This window comes from Pseudophryne corroboree, chromosome 9, assembly GCF_028390025.1.
Source record: "Pseudophryne corroboree isolate aPseCor3 chromosome 9, aPseCor3.hap2, whole genome shotgun sequence".
Taxonomy (NCBI): domain Eukaryota; kingdom Metazoa; phylum Chordata; class Amphibia; order Anura; family Myobatrachidae; genus Pseudophryne; species Pseudophryne corroboree.
Window position 1 is genome coordinate 281,034,380 of NC_086452.1, and position 17,430 is coordinate 281,051,809.

The following is a 17,430-nucleotide window of genomic DNA, read 5'->3' on the forward strand; positions in this document are numbered from 1 at the left end:
GATTTTGAAATTCCAGCCTGTACCCCTGGGACACAATATCTTCCACCCAGGGGTCCAGGCCAGATGACAACCAGATGTGACTGAAATGCCTGAGTCTCGCTCCCATTGGCCCGACCTCCGGGGAATGCAGTCCACCGTCATGCGGAGGACATTGGTGTACCTGAAGCAGGTTTTTGTTCCTGGGAACCTGCAGCCGCAGGTTTCTTGGACTTAGGTCGACCTCCCCGAAAGAAGGTGTTGGATGGCTTGGCCTTTCTGGGCTTGGTAGGCCGAAAAGGGCTGTGATGTAGCTGAAGAAAAGGGTTTCTTCAGAGCAGGTGTAGCTGAGGGAAGAAAAGGTGACTTACTCGCGGTAGCTGTGGCAATCCACGCATCCAGCGACTCCCCCCAAAGAGGGCCTGACCTGTATAGGGTAGGCCCTCCACACTTTTCCTGGATTCCGTGTCCACAGACCATTGTGCAGCCAGAGACCCCTGCGAACTGAGACGGACATGGAGGAGATCCCTGCAGCCATGGAACCCAGGTCCTTCATGGAATCTACAAGGAAACCTGCAGAATCCTGAATATTACATAAAAATAAATAGTCACCTTTATCCATCGTAGTCAAGTCCTCCTGCAGAGTGATTGACCACCTGGCTATAGCTTTAGAAATCCACGCACAGGCAATAGTAGGCCGCAGTATAGCCCCTGAGGCATCCACCTTGCGATCTGCCAGGTCCTTCAACGCGGTTTATCCCGGGACTGGTAAAACCAACTGTTCTGACAGCCTGGAGCCAGAGGCGTCAACTATCGGCGGAGACTCCCACTTCTTTCTATCTTCCTCTGGGAAGGGAAAAGCAACCAAGACCCTCTTAGGGATCTGGAATTTTTCTCCGTATTTTCCAAGGCTTTTTCAAAGATAGCATTTAATTCCTTAGATGCTGGGAAGGCGAGAGGGGCCTTTTTACGATTCGTGAAAAAGGCCTCCCCAACCTGCTCAGGAGTTGTGTCAAAAAAGTGCAACACGTCCCGTACGGCCTCAATCATCAACTGCACCCCCTTTGCAAGTGATGCCATCCCCCTCACCATCTGCAGTGTCAGAATCGGTGTCCGTGTCATCCTGCATAATCTTGGCAAGTGAACGTTTGTGAGAATGTACCGCGGGGGGACCCTGAGGGAGCAGTATCAGACCATACAACCATAGAGGATTGCAATACCTGAGTTGCATGCTCAGTTCTTGCAAACCTTTCAGAAATCTGAGAAATAGTCCCCCTAAGAAAGGCTAACCATTCCGGTTCTCTAGCTGGGATCTGCGCTACAACAGTGCAATCGTGATTACATGGGATGGGATCTTCCTGAGAAGATAAATCCTCTGCAGCATATGAAACAGAGTCTCTAGACATGTTTGCTAATACACACCACTCACCCCACATACACAAAGGATACTGGGCAGACAGAGTTTCCCCCCCAAGAATGGCAGAGAGACACAGAGATTGGAGCCAACCCACACACAGCGCTACTACAGGTATAGGGAGACCCTAAACCAGCGCGGACTGTGTCCCTTAATAGGTGACACAGCCTTTACACAGCCTCCCCTCCCTTCTGGTACCGTACAGATAGCTGGAGTTGCACTGGAGGGACTGATCTTCCACTTGCATCCGACTGCAGGCAGGAAAAGGACGTTAAAAATAAGAATTTACTTACCGATAATTCTATTTCTCGGAGTCCGTAGTGGATGCTGGGGTTCCTGAAAGGACCATGGGGAATAGCGGCTCCGCAGGAGACAGGGCACAAAAAGTAAAGCTTTAGGATCAGGTGGTGTGCACTGGCTCCTCCCCCTATGACCCTCCTCCAAGCCTCAGTTAGGATACTGTGCCCGGACGAGCGTACACAATAAGGAAGGATTTTGAATCCCGGGTAAGACTCATACCAGCCACACCAATCACACTGTACAACCTGTGATCTGAACCCAGTTAACAGTATGATAACAGTGGAGCCTCTGAAAGATGGCTCACAACAATAATAACCCGATTTTTTGTAACTATGTACAAGTAATGCAGATAATCCGCACTTGGGATGGGCGCCCAGCATCCACTACGGACTCCGAGAAATAGAATTATCGGTAAGTAAATTCTTATTTTCTCTATCATCCTAGTGGATGCTGGGGTTCCTGAAAGGACCATGGGGATTATACCAAAGCTCCCAAACGGGCGGGAGAGTGCGGATGACTCTGCAGCACCGAATGAGAGAACTCCAGGTCCTCCTCAGCCAGGGTATCAAATTTGTAGAATTTTGCAAACGTGTTTGCCCCTGACCAAGTAGCAGCTCGGCAAAGTTGTAATGCCGAGACCCCTCGGGCAGCCGCCCAAGATGAGCCCACCTTCCTTGTGGAATGGGCATTTACATATTTTGGCTGTGGCAGGGCTGCCACAGAATGTGCAAGCTGAATTGTATTACACATCCAACTAGCAATAGTCTGCTTAGAAGCAAGAGCACCCAGTTTGTTGGGTGCATACAGGATAACAGCAAGTCAGTTTTCCTGACTCCAGCCGTCCTGGAACCTATACTTTCAGGGCCCTGACAACATCCAGCAACTTGGAGTCCTCCAAGTCCCTAGTAGGCGCAAGGCACCACAATAAGCTGGTTCAGGTGAAACACTGACACCAACTTAGGGAGAGAACTGGGGACGAGTCCGCAGCTCTGCCCTGTCCGAATGGACAAACAGATATGGGCTTTTTTGAGAAAAAAACCACCAATTTGACACTCGCCTGGCCCAGGCCAGGGCCAAGAGCATGGTCACTTTTCATGTGAGATGCTTCAAATCCACAGATTTGACTGGTTTTAAACCAATGTGATTTGAGGAATCCCAGAACTACGTTGAGATCCCACAGTGCCACTGGAGGCACAAAAGGGGGTTGTATATGCAATACTCCCTTGACAAACTTCTGGACTTCAGGAACTGAAGCCAATTCTTTCTGGAAGAAAATCGACAGGGCCGAAATTTGAACCTTAATGGGCCCCAATTTGAGGCCCATAGACACTCCTGTTTGCAGGAAATGCAGGAATCGACCGAGTTGAAATTTCTTCGTGGGGCCTTCCTGGCCTCACACCACGCAACATATTTTCGCCACATGTGGTGATAATGTTGTGCGGTCACCTCCTTCCTGGCTTTGACCAGGGTAGGAATGACCTCTTCCGGAATGCCTTTTTCCCTTAGGATCCGGCGTTCCACCGCCATGCCGTCAAACGCAGCTGCGGTAAGTCTTGGAACAGACATGGTACTTGCTGAAGCAAGTCCCTTCTTAGCGGCAGAGGCCATAAGTCCTCTGTGAGCATCTCTTGAAGTTCCGGGTACCAAGTCCTTCTTGGCCAATCCGGAGCCATGAGTATAGTTCTTACTCCTCTACGTCTTATAATTCTCAGTACCTTAGGTATGAGAAGCAGAGTAGGGAACACATACACCGACTGGTACACCCACGGTGTTACCAGAACGTCCACAGCTATTGCCTGAGGGTCTCTTGACCTGGCGCAATACCTGTCCCGTTTTTTGTTCAGACGGGACGCCATCATGTCCACCTTGGTATTTCCCAACGGTTCACAATCATGTGGAAAAACTTCCCGATGAATTTTCCACTCTCCCGGGTGGAGGTCGTGCCTGCTGAGGAAGTCTGCTTCCCAGTTTCCACTCCCGGAATGAAACACTGCTGACAGTGCTATCACATGATTTTCCGCCCAGCGAAAAGTCCTTGCAGTTTTTGCCATTGCCCTCCTGCTTCTTGTGCCGCCCTGTCTGTTTACGTGGGCGACTGCCGTGATGTTTTTCCCACTGGATCAATACCGGCTGACCTTGAAGCAGAGGTCTTGCTAAGCTTAGAGCATTATAAATTTACCCTTAGCTCCAGTATATTTATGTGGAGAAAAGTCTCCAGACTTGATCACACTCCCTGGAAATTTTTTCCTTGTGTGACTGCTCCCCAGCCTCTCGGGCTGGCCTCCGTGGTCACCAGCATCCAATCCTGAATGCCGAATCTGCGGCCCTCTAGAAGATGAGCACTCTGTAACCACCACAGGAGAGACACCCTTGTCCTTGGATATAGGGTTATCCGCTGATGCATCTGAAGATGCGATCCGGACCATTTGTCCAGCAGATCCCACTGAAAAGTTCTTGCGTGAAATCTGCCGAATGGAATTGCTTCGTAGGAAGCCACCATTTTTACCAGGACCCTTGTGCAATGATGCACTGACACTTTTCCTGGTTTTAGGAGGTTCTTGACTAGTTCGGATAACTCCCTGGCTTTCTCTTCCGGGAGAAACACCTTTTTCTGGACTGTGTCCAGAATCATCCCTAGGCACAGCAGACGTGTCGTCAGGATCAGCTGCTATTTTGGAATATTTAGAATCCACCCGTGCTGTTGTAGCAGTATCCGAGATAGTGCTACTCCGACCTCCAACTGTTCCCTGGACTTTGCCCTTATCAGGAGATCGTCCAAGTAAGGCGTAATTTAAGACGCCTTTTCTTCGAAGAAGAATCATCATTTCGGCCATTACCTTGGTAAAGACCCGGGGTGCCGTGGACAATCCAAACGGCAGCGTCTGAAACTGATAGTGACAGTTCTATACCACGAACCTGAGGTACCCTTAGTGAGAAGGGCAAATTTGGGACATGGAGGTAAGCATCCCTGATGTCCCGGGACACTATATAGTCCCCTTCTTCCTGGTTCGTTATCACTGCTCTGAGTGACTCCCTCTTGCTTTGAACCTTTGTAAGTGTTCAAATTTTTTTAGATTTAGAATAGGTCACACCTAGCCTTCTGGCTTCAGTACCACAATATAGTGTGGAATAATACCCCTTTCCTTGTTGTAGGAGGGGTAATTTGATTATCACCTGCTGGGAATACAGCTTGTGAATTTTTTTTCCATACTGCCTCCTTGTCGGAGGGAGACCTTGGTAAAGCAGACTTCAGGAGCCTGCGAGGGGGAAACGTTTCGACATTCCAATCTGTACCCCTGGGATACTACTTGTAGGATCCAAGGGTCCTGTACGGTCCCAGCGTCATGCTGAGAGCTTGGCAGAAGCGGTGGAAGGCTTCTGTTCCTGAGAATGGGCTGCCTGCTGCAGTCTTCTTCCCTTTCCTCTATCCCTGGGCAAATATGACTCTTATAGGGACGAAAGGACTGAGGCTGAAAAGACGGTGTCTTTTTCTGCAGAGATGTGACTTAGGGTAAAAACGGTGGATTTTCCAGCAGTTGCCGTGGCCACCAGGTCCGATGGACCGACCCCAAATAACTCCTCTTCCTTTATACGGCAATACACCTTTGTGCCGTTTGGAATCTGCATCACCTGACCACTGTCGTGTCCATAAACATCTTCTGGCAGATATGGACATCGCACTTACTCTTGATGCCAGAGTGCAAATATCCCTCTGTGCATCTCGCATATATAGAAATGCATCCTTTAAATGCTCTATAGTCAATAAAATACTGTCCCTGTCAAGGGTATCAATATTTTTAGTCAGGGAATCCGACCAAGCCACCCCAGCTCTGCACATCCAGGCTGAGGCGATCGCTGGTCGCAGTATAACACCAGTATGTGTGTATATACTTTTATATGATATTTTCCAGCCTCCTGTCAGCTGGTTCCTTGAGGACGGCCCTATCTATAGACGGTACCGCCACTTGTTTTGATAAGCGTGTGAGCGCCTTATCCACCCTAAGGGGTGTTTCCCAACGCGCCCTAACTTCTGGCGGGGAAGGGTATACCGCCAATAATTTTCTATCGGGGGGAACCCACGCATCATCACACACTTCATTTAATTTATCTGATTCAGGAAAAACTACAGGTAGTTTTTTCACATCCCACATAATACCCTCTTTTGTGGTACTTGTAGTATCAGAAATATGTAACCCCTCCTTCATTGCCCTTAACGTGTGGCCCTAATAAGGAATACGTTTGTTTATTCACCGTCGACACTGGATTCAGTGTCCGTGTCTGTGTCGACCGACTAAGGTAAACGGGCGTTTTAAAACCCCTGACGGTGTTTTTGAGACGTCTGGACCGGTACGAATTGTTTGTCGGCCGTCTCATGTCGTCAACCGACCTTGCAGCGTGTTGACATTATCACGTAATTCCCTAAATAAGCCATCCATTCCGGTGTCGACTCCCTAGAGAGTGACATCACCATTACAGGCAATTGCTCCGCCTCCTCACCAACATCGTCCTCATACATGTCGACACACACGTACCGACACACAGCACACACACAGGGAATGCTCTGATAGAGGACAGGACCCACTAGCCCTTTGGAGAGACAGAGGGAGAGTTTGCCAGCACACACCAAAAAACGCTATAATTATATAGGGACAACCTTATATAAGTGTTTTCCCTTATAGCATCTTTTTATATATTTCTAACGCCAAATTAGTGCCCCCCCTCTCTGTTTTAACCCTGTTTCTGTAGTGCAGTGCAGGGGAGAGCCTGGGAGCCTTCCCTCCAGCCTTTCTGTGAGGGAAAATGGCGCTGTGTGCTGAGGAGATAGGCCCCGCCCCTTTTTCGGCGGGCTCGTCTCCCGCTCTTCAACGGATTCTGGCAGGGGTTAAATATCTCCATATAGCCCCCGGAGGCTATATGTGAGGTATTTTTTGCCAAAAAATAGGTTTACATTGCCTCCCAGGGCGCCCCCCTCCCAGCGCCCTGCACCCTCAGTGACTGCCATGTGAAGTGTGCTGAGAGCAATGGCGCACAGCTGCAGTGCTGTGCGCTACCTTAAGAAGACTGAGGAGTCTTCTGCCGCCGATTCTGGACCTTCTTCTCTTTTCAGCATCTGCAAGGGGGCCGGCGGCGAGGCTCCGGTGACCATCCAGGCTGTACCTGTGATCGTCCCTCTGGAGCTAATGTCCAGTAGCCAAAGAAGCCAATCCATCCTGCACGCAGGTGAGTTCACTTCTTCTCCCCTAAGTCCCTCGTTGCAGTGATCCTGTTGCCAGCAGGACTCACTGTAAAATAAAAAACCTAAGCTAAACTTTTCTAAGCAGCTCTTTAGGAGAGCCACCTAGATTGCACCCTTCTCGGCCGGGCACAAAAATCTAACTGAGGCTTGGAGGAGGGTCATAGGGGGAGGAGCCAGTGCACACCACCTGATCCTAAAGCTTTACTTTTTGTGCCCTGTCTCCTGCGGAGCCGCTATTCCCCATGGTCCTTTCAGGAACCCCAGCATCCACTAGGACGATAGAGAAACGCTGCTGGGTCCGCTCTGAGAAGCTCCGCCCCTTAATGGCACTGTCTTCCCACTCTTCAAGATTATACTGGCCTGAGATTTTTGTGTGCTGGCTGAGATCCGCAGACCCAGACAGGCTGAAATGGTCAGTGTAGGGTCAGGCGCTGGCTCAGGCCGCCCCACCTATGTACCGCTGAGGGGAACGGTGACTCACTCGCCACACTTCAGCACCGCAAGGGGATGGCGGCATGCTGCTGGGGTGAGCGTTCCCCTGTGGCGTGAAGCGATCTATTCCCTCTGGAGCTCAATGTCCAGTAAGCGGAGACAGTAGCTCAGACCCCGTAGGGCGGACACTGCTCTTCCCCCTCAGTCCGGCGATGCAGGGAGGCTGTTTCCAGCAGCCTTCCTGTAAAATAAAAAACTAAGAAAACTTTTACTAAGAAAGCTCTGTAGAGCTCCCCTAGCTGTGACCGGCTCCTCCTGGCACATTTTCTAAACTGAGTCTGGTAGGAGGGGCATAGAGGGAGGAGCCAGCCCACACTATTAAACTCTTAAAGTGCCAATAGCTCCTGGTGGACCCGTCTATACCCATGGTACTAATATGGACCCCAGCATCCTCTAGGATGTAAAAGAAAATGGTTTGTTCCACTCTATACCCTAGGCCAGAAGGTCCCAAACGCGGTCCTCAAAGCACCCCAACAGTCCAAGATTTAGGTATATCCATGGCTCAGCACAGATGGTTAAATCAAATTGCTGAGGTGCTAATTAAGTCACCTGTGGCAATGCATGGATACATTCTAAACCTGGACCGTTGGGGTGCATTGAGGACCGCGTTTGGGAACCTCTGCCCTAGGGTGTTCTAAGCATCCATCAACCCATTAGACAGTAGTAATTCTCTCCGGGGGAGGTTAACCAAAAAAAAACACCCCAAATCAGGTAAGTATCTGTGGGATAAAATAATATCAAACCTGGGGGCTCCACTCCAACACCAACACATTCCGGAACACTTTCCTTCCTCAGGGTGTATAGTAGAACAAACCATGTCAGCCATTTTATACCATCTGGCTAGATCATATGGTTTGACCCACCAATAGGAATCATCATCATCATCTATAAATATAAGGTTTCTGTATATAACTATGCTCAGCACTTATTGGACCTTACATTCTAGAACTCGCTTTCTCCTAGAAAATATTTCATTCATATAAGAAAACAGTAATAAAGTCACAAATCATATTAGATTGGTAAACTGTAAATTCTTCCATGGATTAACTAAACAATCCTTTCTTAATGTCCATATAGTAAATGCTTGTTTCCCGATCCGTAATCAGAATCCACTTTTTACACTGGTACATTATCCAGAGATGCTCCCAGAATGCACCAGTGATGGTCCCACAGTCCTCTGTACCAGTCTTGTCCCCATTGGTTGAGCACACTGTGTACCGGTCTCCATAGCAGCGGCACGACCGCACTGCGGGTTATTCTGTAGTCATATTATCAAAGTCCGCAACCGGAAGTCAAGGCGCCGCACTTCCGGTAGATGTAACGCAAGCTGGGAGTGCTGATGCGCCAGTGGAACGCATAGCACTCACCATCTCATCCGTTCCCCGTTTTACACATGCAGCCATATAAAAGATAAGAAAAGCACCACATTAGAAATATATTCATATTCTTATGGTAATCAACATTTAAGAATTCTATATAAAGGCAAAAAAAAACACAGTAATGAAGCGCTGTCATGCCGAAAACATTTTGTATTATTTTTTTATTCCAACAAGATCACATAAAGGGGAGAATCATGAATATTTATTAGAACGTACACAAAGGGTTCTTAGCTCATAAATAGCAAAAGCTGAAATGAGAACTATTTAAGAGCTTAGAACCCTTGTTCCCAAGGTCCTAAATGTAGAATTTGAAACTAAGTGGTTCTTGTAATTCAGCTGTGTGTATTATAAATTATGGAAATCCTGTTATGTGATCTACATTACTGTGTGCCTTTATATAGTATTCTTGAATGTTGATTACCATAAGAATATGAATATATTTCTAATGTGGTGCTCTTATCTTTTACATGGCTGCATGTGTAAAACGGGGAACGGATGAGATGCTGTGCGCTATGCGTTCCACTTGCCACATCAGCACTTCTGGCTTGCGTTCCATCTACCGGAAGTGCGGCACTGACTTCCAGGTTGCGGGTTTTGATAATATGAATACAGAATAATACAGTGTGGACGTGCCGCTGCTATGGAGACCAATACACAGTGTGTGCAGCCAATGGTGACAAGACTGGTACAGAGGATTGTGGGACCATCACTGGTGCATTCTGGGAGCATCTCTGGATAACGCGCCAGTGTAAAAAGTGGACTCTGAATCCGGATCGGGAAACAAGCATTTACTATATGGACATTAAAGGGGGGTACTCACGGGAGAGATGTGTGCTGAGCGATCTTAACACAGACCGCTCAGCACACATCTCTCTCCCCGCTCAGCACAGCGCGATGTGCTGAGCGAGGGGGAAAGCCGACGGGGAGCCGCTCACTTCACACAACGGTGAAGTGAGCGACCCGCTAGATTGAGCCTGCATGCAGGCTCAATCTAGCACCGGCGATAGCGATGCGCGGGGCCACGCATCGCTATCGCTGGGGGGCATACACACGGCAGATCCGTGCTTAAAATCTAAGCAATCTAGCAAGATTGCTTAGATTTTAAGCACGGATCTCTCCGTGTGTACCCCCCTTAAGACAGTATTGTTTAGTTAATCCACAGGTTCTCAAACTCGGTCCTCAGGACCCCACACGGTTCATGTTTTGCAGGTCACCTGCGACAGTTAGTGATACACAGTGCACCTGCTGGGTGACATGGAAATTGTGAACCGTATGGGGTCCTGAGGATCGAGTTTGAGAACCACAGAGTTAATCCATGGAAGAATTTGCAATTTACCAATTTAATATGATTTGTGATTTTATTACTGTTTTCTCATATGAAAAAAATATTTTCTAGAATGTTTATATGTAAGGTCCAATAAGTGCGGAGCATGTTTATATACAGAAACCTTATATTTATAGATTATGAATCCTATTGGTGGGCCAAACCTTATGATCTAGCCAGATGGTATAAAATGGCTGACATGGTTTGTTCTACTATACACCCTGAGGAAGGAAAGTGTTCAGAAACGCATTGGTTTTGGAGTGGAGACCCAAGGTTTGATATTTTATCCCACAGATACTTACCTGATTTGGGGTGTTTATTTGGTTAATTTTCCCCGGAGAGAATTACTACTCTCTAAAGGGTTGATGGATGCCTAGAACACCCTAGGGCAGAGGTTCCCAAACGCAGTCCTCAATGCACCCCAACGGTCTAGGTTTTCAATGTATCCATGCATTGCCACAGGTGATTTAATTAGCACCTCAGCAATTTGATTTAACAATCTGTGCTGACCCATGGATATACCTAAATCTTGGACTGTTGGGGTGCCTTGAGGACCGCGTTTGGGAACCTCTAGTATAGATTGGAACAAACCATTTTTATTTTTAACAGAGAGGAACTACCACTATTTTTATCATGCTTTTAGGTGTTTTTATGTGGATTCAAGTTTTTTTTAATGTTAAAATAAATATTTTTTTGGACATTCTTGAACTCGCTCCGCAGCGAGTTCAAGAATGTCCAATAAAATATTTATTTTTACATAAAAAAAACAAAACTTGAATCCACATAAAAACAACACCTAAAAGCACGATAAAAATAGTGGTAGTTCCTCTCTGTTAAAAAAAAAAAAAAATGGTGTGAGGGTCATGATACGTTGTGGTGAACGCTGTCGTAGAAGATTACAGATAAAGATACCTTTGAATGAACATAGGGCATATTGCCTAGGCGAGTGTCTTTCTTATGGGATACAATACCGTATGCATTACTCCTGTGAATTAGGATACATATATGAAGACCCAAAGAAGCCTTTTGATGAACGCATCTCATTTTAATGAGGTCAGTTGAAGGGTTTTTCTTGGCTATATGGAAAAGTCAGCATATATATATGCCATTGATGCTGTCTTCTCGTTTCTTCTTCAAATCCTGTGGAGAATATAGGACTTCCAAAAACTCCAGGGGATTGGTAAGAAAAAATCTCCTTATAATACTAGCAGCGCTTGTGGACCACTCCCTTTTACAGCAGCAGTAGGAAGTTTCTCTTCCCTGCAGCTGCAAACACTGGAGGTAATTCAGAGTTGATTGCAGCAGCAAATTTGTTAGCAGTTGGGCAAAACCAAGTGCACTGCAGGGGGGGCAGATATAACATGTGCAGAGAGAGTTAGATTTGGGGGGGGTGTTCAAACTGAAATCTAAATTGCAGTGAAAAAATAAAGTAGCCAGTATTTACCCTGCACAGAAACAATATAACCCACCCAAATCTAACTCTCTGCAAATGTTATATCTGCCCCCCTTGCAGTGCACATGGTTTTGCCCAACTGCTAACAAATTTGCTGCTGTGATCAACTCTGAATTACCCCCATTGTGTAGCTGACTGGTCACATCCTGTGCGACCAGGTTAGATAAGGCACTTGCTGGTGTGCTTGCATCTGATGCGACCATGCCAGACAAGTGGTTAAGCTGCCACACTAGGTGATTGGTGTAGTTGTAACAGTTTATTACAGATCGCTCATCTGCTTTAAAAATGCAGCTCATCTCCACAGCTGCCAGGATTGCAGGGGAGAAAAGTTATTTACTCACATAGCCCAGAACATATTCTATAGACACTGTGCTTGGCTCCAGTCTGTCAGGACAGTCACTCAAAACACCTCTCCCATTGCCTTTATAAGAGGTCTGGGTCGTCAGCAGCTGTTAGCTGGGGGAATTCTGTGTTTCTGGCTGGTGCCGTCAATCACTGTAATGCCACACTCCCAGACTTGGCTTACATGGGCTTGTGCCACCTTCTTTTGCTGTCCTTCAGAGGGAGAACCACCTCTCTGACCAGGGAATAATCTTCTTGCCTACTCCCTCAGAAGTTCTCCTAACATGACAATTCAACCCCAGCCTAAATCACTCCACCTCTCTCCTCAGAGACAGATTACGCACCCTGCTCTGTATAACCCGGACCCTCATTCTCCCCTCTGAGAGGGATACCTGTGTATCTTCAGGAACTTTAGTGTACCAACAGTGTTTTTAATAAATGTACATACATGCACAGTGATGCCAATATATATCATTACAGGTAATTACACTAACGGGGTATCAAATATGTAACATGTGCTGGCTTCCTTACCCGGGGATCGGTAGCAGCCACAGTACTGAACACAGGCACACACTGCTCAGCCTGTCTATTATCAATAAGCCTGCCCCAGACACCCATTGGTTGGTTTCACCGGAGTCTGGGTGCAGACTTATTGACAATAGATAGGCACACACTGCTCAGCCTGTGTTCAGTGCTGCAGTGTCTGTCGATCCCCAGGTAAGGAAGCCAGCACCTACAGTATTTTACGGGTGTAGTATGGCTGACCGGCGGTCAGGAGACCGCCGGTCAGCTTACCGACGCCAGGATCCCGACGGGGAGGGGCGAGTGCAGCAAGCCCCTTACGGTCGCCACGGGTTCTATTCCTACTCTATGGGTGTCGTGGACACCCACGAGTAGAAATAGTCCCCGTTGGTCGGCATGCCGACCATCGGGATAGTGAGGGGTCGGGATGGTGGAGTAGGTCATGTGACCGCCGGTCACATGAATACCACCCGTATTTTACATACAACTTCACATGTGTTATATGTTCATATGGGCTGGCCAGCTCCGCCCTGCACACTTTGGTTGGCGCTACAGCCCACAGGCAGCAGCCGCCACTGATCCAGTCACACTGCAGTGTTGGCCTATGATCAGCTGGGATTTGATTTGCCACAAATTGCTATGGCTGAAAGGTGGCAGCATTCCCACTGTTTATCTGGTACCTCATGACCACCACCAAAGATTTTCACTTAAACTCCATATAGGTACACAGGAAAATCGGCAGTGTTGGGTTACCATATTTAGCAGTGATGTGCACAGGAACACATCTACGCTAAATGATACCCCTTTCAGACCGCGTATGGCGGGTCGCACCCAGGAGCCTGACTCGGGAGCTCCCAGGGTGCAACCCGCCTCATGCACCCTGCTGCACTCAAACCGGCATATTGCCGGGTGGTGACGTCAGTGGTGACACGGCACTTGGAGAACACGATCACCAAGCGCCGCCTGGACATAGAGAGTGAACTGGAAACGGGTCGGATCAACCTGGCTCCCGTTCACACAGCACAGCAAGCCGGGTTGAACACGAGACCAACCCTGCTCGCTAGCAGAGTTGGAATACCGGGTCGCTCGACCCAGTATTTCAACCCTGGCACCTTTCAGACCGCACCTGAACACGAGATACGCGCGCTCATGAGCCCATAACCCTTGTTCATAGGTGGCAGACTGAAAGGGGTATAAATAATCGCTAATAAAGTCATGCAGCTGCGTAATCCTAAAAATGAACCAAATTGTCCTGCGATATTACTTTCATGCACACTACAATATAATCTTCACAAACAGCTAGCTGCATATCAATAATAATAGTTAAACAAAAGATCAACCACATACTAGTTACTTACCGCAGAGACGCCTTTCCATAGTCCCAGAAAGTTCTCATTACGAATTACTTTGAGGAAAATATGTACCATTCCAACATTTCTCCTGCATGAAAGCAAAGGATTAGTATTGTTACATGGATCCACAGAAAAAAACACCCACCCCGTGCCCCATTTCAGATAATGCTGTGTCTGCCCTAAATAATGTTGACATTCAGACACACGTACCCTAGCACGAGACTGCCAAGTTACTTTTGAGTAAACTATTTCTAAATCTAAAAGATCGAATGTTTTGTATATTAAACAACTAAACCCGCCACTAATAATCCACTTTGCTTCTCTACTAGAAAAGTTATTTATTGTTTATACCCTGGGGCTGAGAGCTGCTGTGTCTGTAGCCGAGTCTTCACCAGGTCAAGAGGCTGGAAGAGGAGTGTGGAACAAGTGCCGCTCAGCGAGCCGCAAACAAAAGCCTTACAGACCGGGTGCATCTGAGAGGGAGAGGTGAGCCGGTTACCGGGCGCCAGGGTCTCTCCAGCCATCTCCTTTCTATGCCCGGCGACCCTATGTACCCATTTCGCCAACACTGGGTGATGGCTGCGGTGTCTTACGGAAGAAGTACGAATGAAAAAACAGGGGAGAAAAAGATGACGTCAAAGTCATGTGACCGGAATCATTTTTTGACAACAGTAAACCACGTGATTGTGTTTTACTTATTTTTTACTCACTCACTGGAGAATTCCCTGTTTTTGTAGCCTTTTTTACATACCAAAAATAGTATTCTCTTAGTATTCATTGTAGTAATATTTGTGTATTTTAAATATAATAAAAATTATATTTATAATATAGATAGATAGATAGATAGATAGATAGATAGATAGATAGATAGATAGATAGATAGATAGATAGATAGATAGATAGATAGAATGTGGTTAAAACTTTAATAACACTGAATATGCTTTTCTAACATTTGTTTATGATTGTATCATATATTATGGATTCTTATATTAATATACAGTATGTATAACCCTAATGTATTTCTATAGAGATATGACGCTATGGATATAATTTTAAATAATATTAAATCCTATAGTTTTGTTTGGTTGGTAATATTGTATTATAAGACATTTAATTATCAATATTAGTCTGCCTTATATGTCACCAACAATCCAGCACTTTTGAACTATTGCACAATTAGTTAAAATATTTAAAATTGTTTTAAAAATGATTTATTACTTTTATTTGTCCTTACTGGTCGATTTTTCATGTTGCTTGGCTGCCAATTCACTAGGGACCGGAAAGTGATTGTAATGCACTCCAAATGTGTTCCAATAACCAGGAAATGGCAGCCTATGAGTTACTGGAAACCCAGAAATGACATCCAAATACATTCGGCGGACACAAATATGTATGAACACATTGAATTAAAAGAATGTACAACTATACACATTGAATTAAAAGAATATACAACTAATGGACATTTCTGGATAAACATACTTTAGTAACGGTGGAAATACTTTTATAATATCAAGAGCTGTGTCACTATCACAGTGTGGAACCGATGTCATAGACCCAGCATGCCTAAGGAGCGTGCCACGAATCGGTGCATGACTCGACAGTTCTTACCAGTGCGATGGAGTGTTAACCTGCAGAGGTCAGGTGTACAATCTCTCTGCCAGTCTCCAAGGATTTGATGCTGTCTTCAGTGTACCCCATTATGTGAACCCTGCTGTTCTCCTGCCTTTCCGGACACTGGACGCTACAGTGACACCTGCGGTCAGCTGACTAAAGGTTCTCCAATCACAGCCTCCACAGCAATCATCTGATTACGCTCTCCAATCACCGCTGGCCAAGGGCGCAGGGCCGTTTCTTGGGGCAGGCGAGCAGTGCAACCGCACTGGGCGCCCGCCGCGGCACTAACTGTGGCTCCCTGCTTCCCTCTCCTATTTCTCCCCGAGTAACCCGCTCGGGGGGCGGAGTTTCACGGAATGACGCGGTTGCATTGTTACATATCGACGCAACAACGTCACTCCGCGAAACTCCCCCCATTCAAGCGGAGTACAGAGGGGGATTCGAGTTAGGAAGAGGGAAAGGCCGGCGCGAGGAGCAACTGGTGAGGCAGGCTGAAGAGCGGTAATCGCCTCTGTAAGTATTCTCTCTCTCTCTCTCAATGTGTAAAATGGGGACATCTGCCGTAATGTGTGAAATGGGGACTCTTGCCTGCCGTAATGTGGGGATTTAATGTATCAAGGGCATTGCGGTGTGTGGCATAATATGGTGCAGGGGGCATTACTGTGTGGGGCTTAATATGGTAGAATTTATTTTTCCTGTGGTGGTCGTGATCTGTTGGAGCAGGGTCAAAAACTGGATTGTGAGGTAGTCTTTTCAGACGAGGCCATGCCCATTTAAATGAGGCCACACCCATTTAGATGAGGCCACGCACCCTTGTCGGGAGCGCGCAAGTTTTTTTTTTCCATCTAGGTGTGTGTGAGGGGGGGGCACATTTCTTTATGTCATGGGGGGGCGCATTTTTAAATCTCGCACTGGGAGCCAAATTGGCTAGAAACAGCCCTGCCAAGGGGGATAAAAGGGAAGTCCCGATAAGTTACCAGTGCCTTGAACAGTGTCGCTTACATAGCAGCGTCCCGAGCTCCGAACTTCTGGTCTCTGCTATCTGTAGTTAGGGTCTAATTCAGGTTGGATCGCAGTGGAGGAGGCGGAGCATTGCGGGGGCGGTGCGGTGCGAATGGGGCGGAGGCGGACAAACAGGAGTGTGCCGGGGACGTGATCATAGCGGCTGCGTGATGTCACACGCAGCCGCCGCGATCGAGAAGAACGCAGCGGGCTTCCTGCGGACGAAGATAAGCTGTGCCGGCAGGAGGCTTCACTAATTTCTACGGTGAAGCAGAAATTGCAAGGCAATTGCAGTTTCTGCTTCATCTAGGGGGGGTGGCGGTCAGCATGCTGGGCGGCCTTGCCCTGCAATGGGCAGCCTCCAACATGCTAGGAAAAGAATAGCAAATTCTGGTAATTAGTAGAATTTGCGATCCTTACTGAAGTAGGCCCTTAGTCCGCAGTCTGTGTTATTCGTCAGTTCAAGTCTGACTGAGGACCTTGTTCCGTAAGGATTGTAAAATTTGCGATTCGCAATCTGGCCGATTATCGAATGACTGAGCAAGCACAGCGTTGGCACTGCGCACGCGTGAGCAAAAATGGCAACAGACATTGCGTCCAGATCATGATCGCAATGCAGCCACTGTTTGACTGACAGGAAGTCGGCGTTTCTGCGTGAAAACCTGACGTTTTCTAGGTGTGTCTGAAAAAACGCAGGCGTGCCCAGGAATTTTTAAGGAGGGCCTCTGACGTCAGCGATGACCACTTCCAGCCTCTGGTGTCACAAGAATTGTGTACAACCTTTCGTGGCGCAGATAGGAAAAATCTTCGATGTACCGGTAATTGTGTATGGTTTTGCGATCAGCCTGCATATTGCAATGTATTCGCAATTTCTGCAATCGCCGTTTCTTCTCTATTTCTGGGCGGCAACTATTTGATTGCAGCAACTGCTTTTTAGCAGAATTTGCAATCCTTACTGAATAAGGTCCTAAGTTACATCTGCTGATTCCAGCTCAGCTCTAAGCAATCCTCAGTTCCAGCCTAA

The 17,430-nt window shown here is 47.2% G+C and overlaps 1 protein-coding gene across 3 annotated transcripts in view; it reads right to left on the bottom strand.

Annotated features, from left to right (window-relative positions):
• Positions 1-14,433, bottom strand: part of SLC25A38 (solute carrier family 25 member 38) — a 278,685-nt gene extending 264,252 nt beyond the window's left edge. For 2 of the 3 annotated variants that reach the window (XM_063940320.1, XM_063940321.1), the window contains exons 1-2: positions 14,142-14,433; positions 13,797-13,878 (exon numbers count right to left, since the gene is read on the bottom strand). In XM_063940320.1, coding sequence (XP_063796390.1) covers positions 13,797-13,878; positions 14,142-14,314 — 255 coding nt within the window. In that variant the 5' untranslated portion in view covers positions 14,315-14,433. The remainder of the gene's footprint in view (positions 1-13,796; positions 13,879-14,141) is intronic. The other variant, XM_063940319.1, reaches the window with a different exon arrangement.
• Between the last annotated feature and the right edge of the window lie 2,997 nt (positions 14,434-17,430).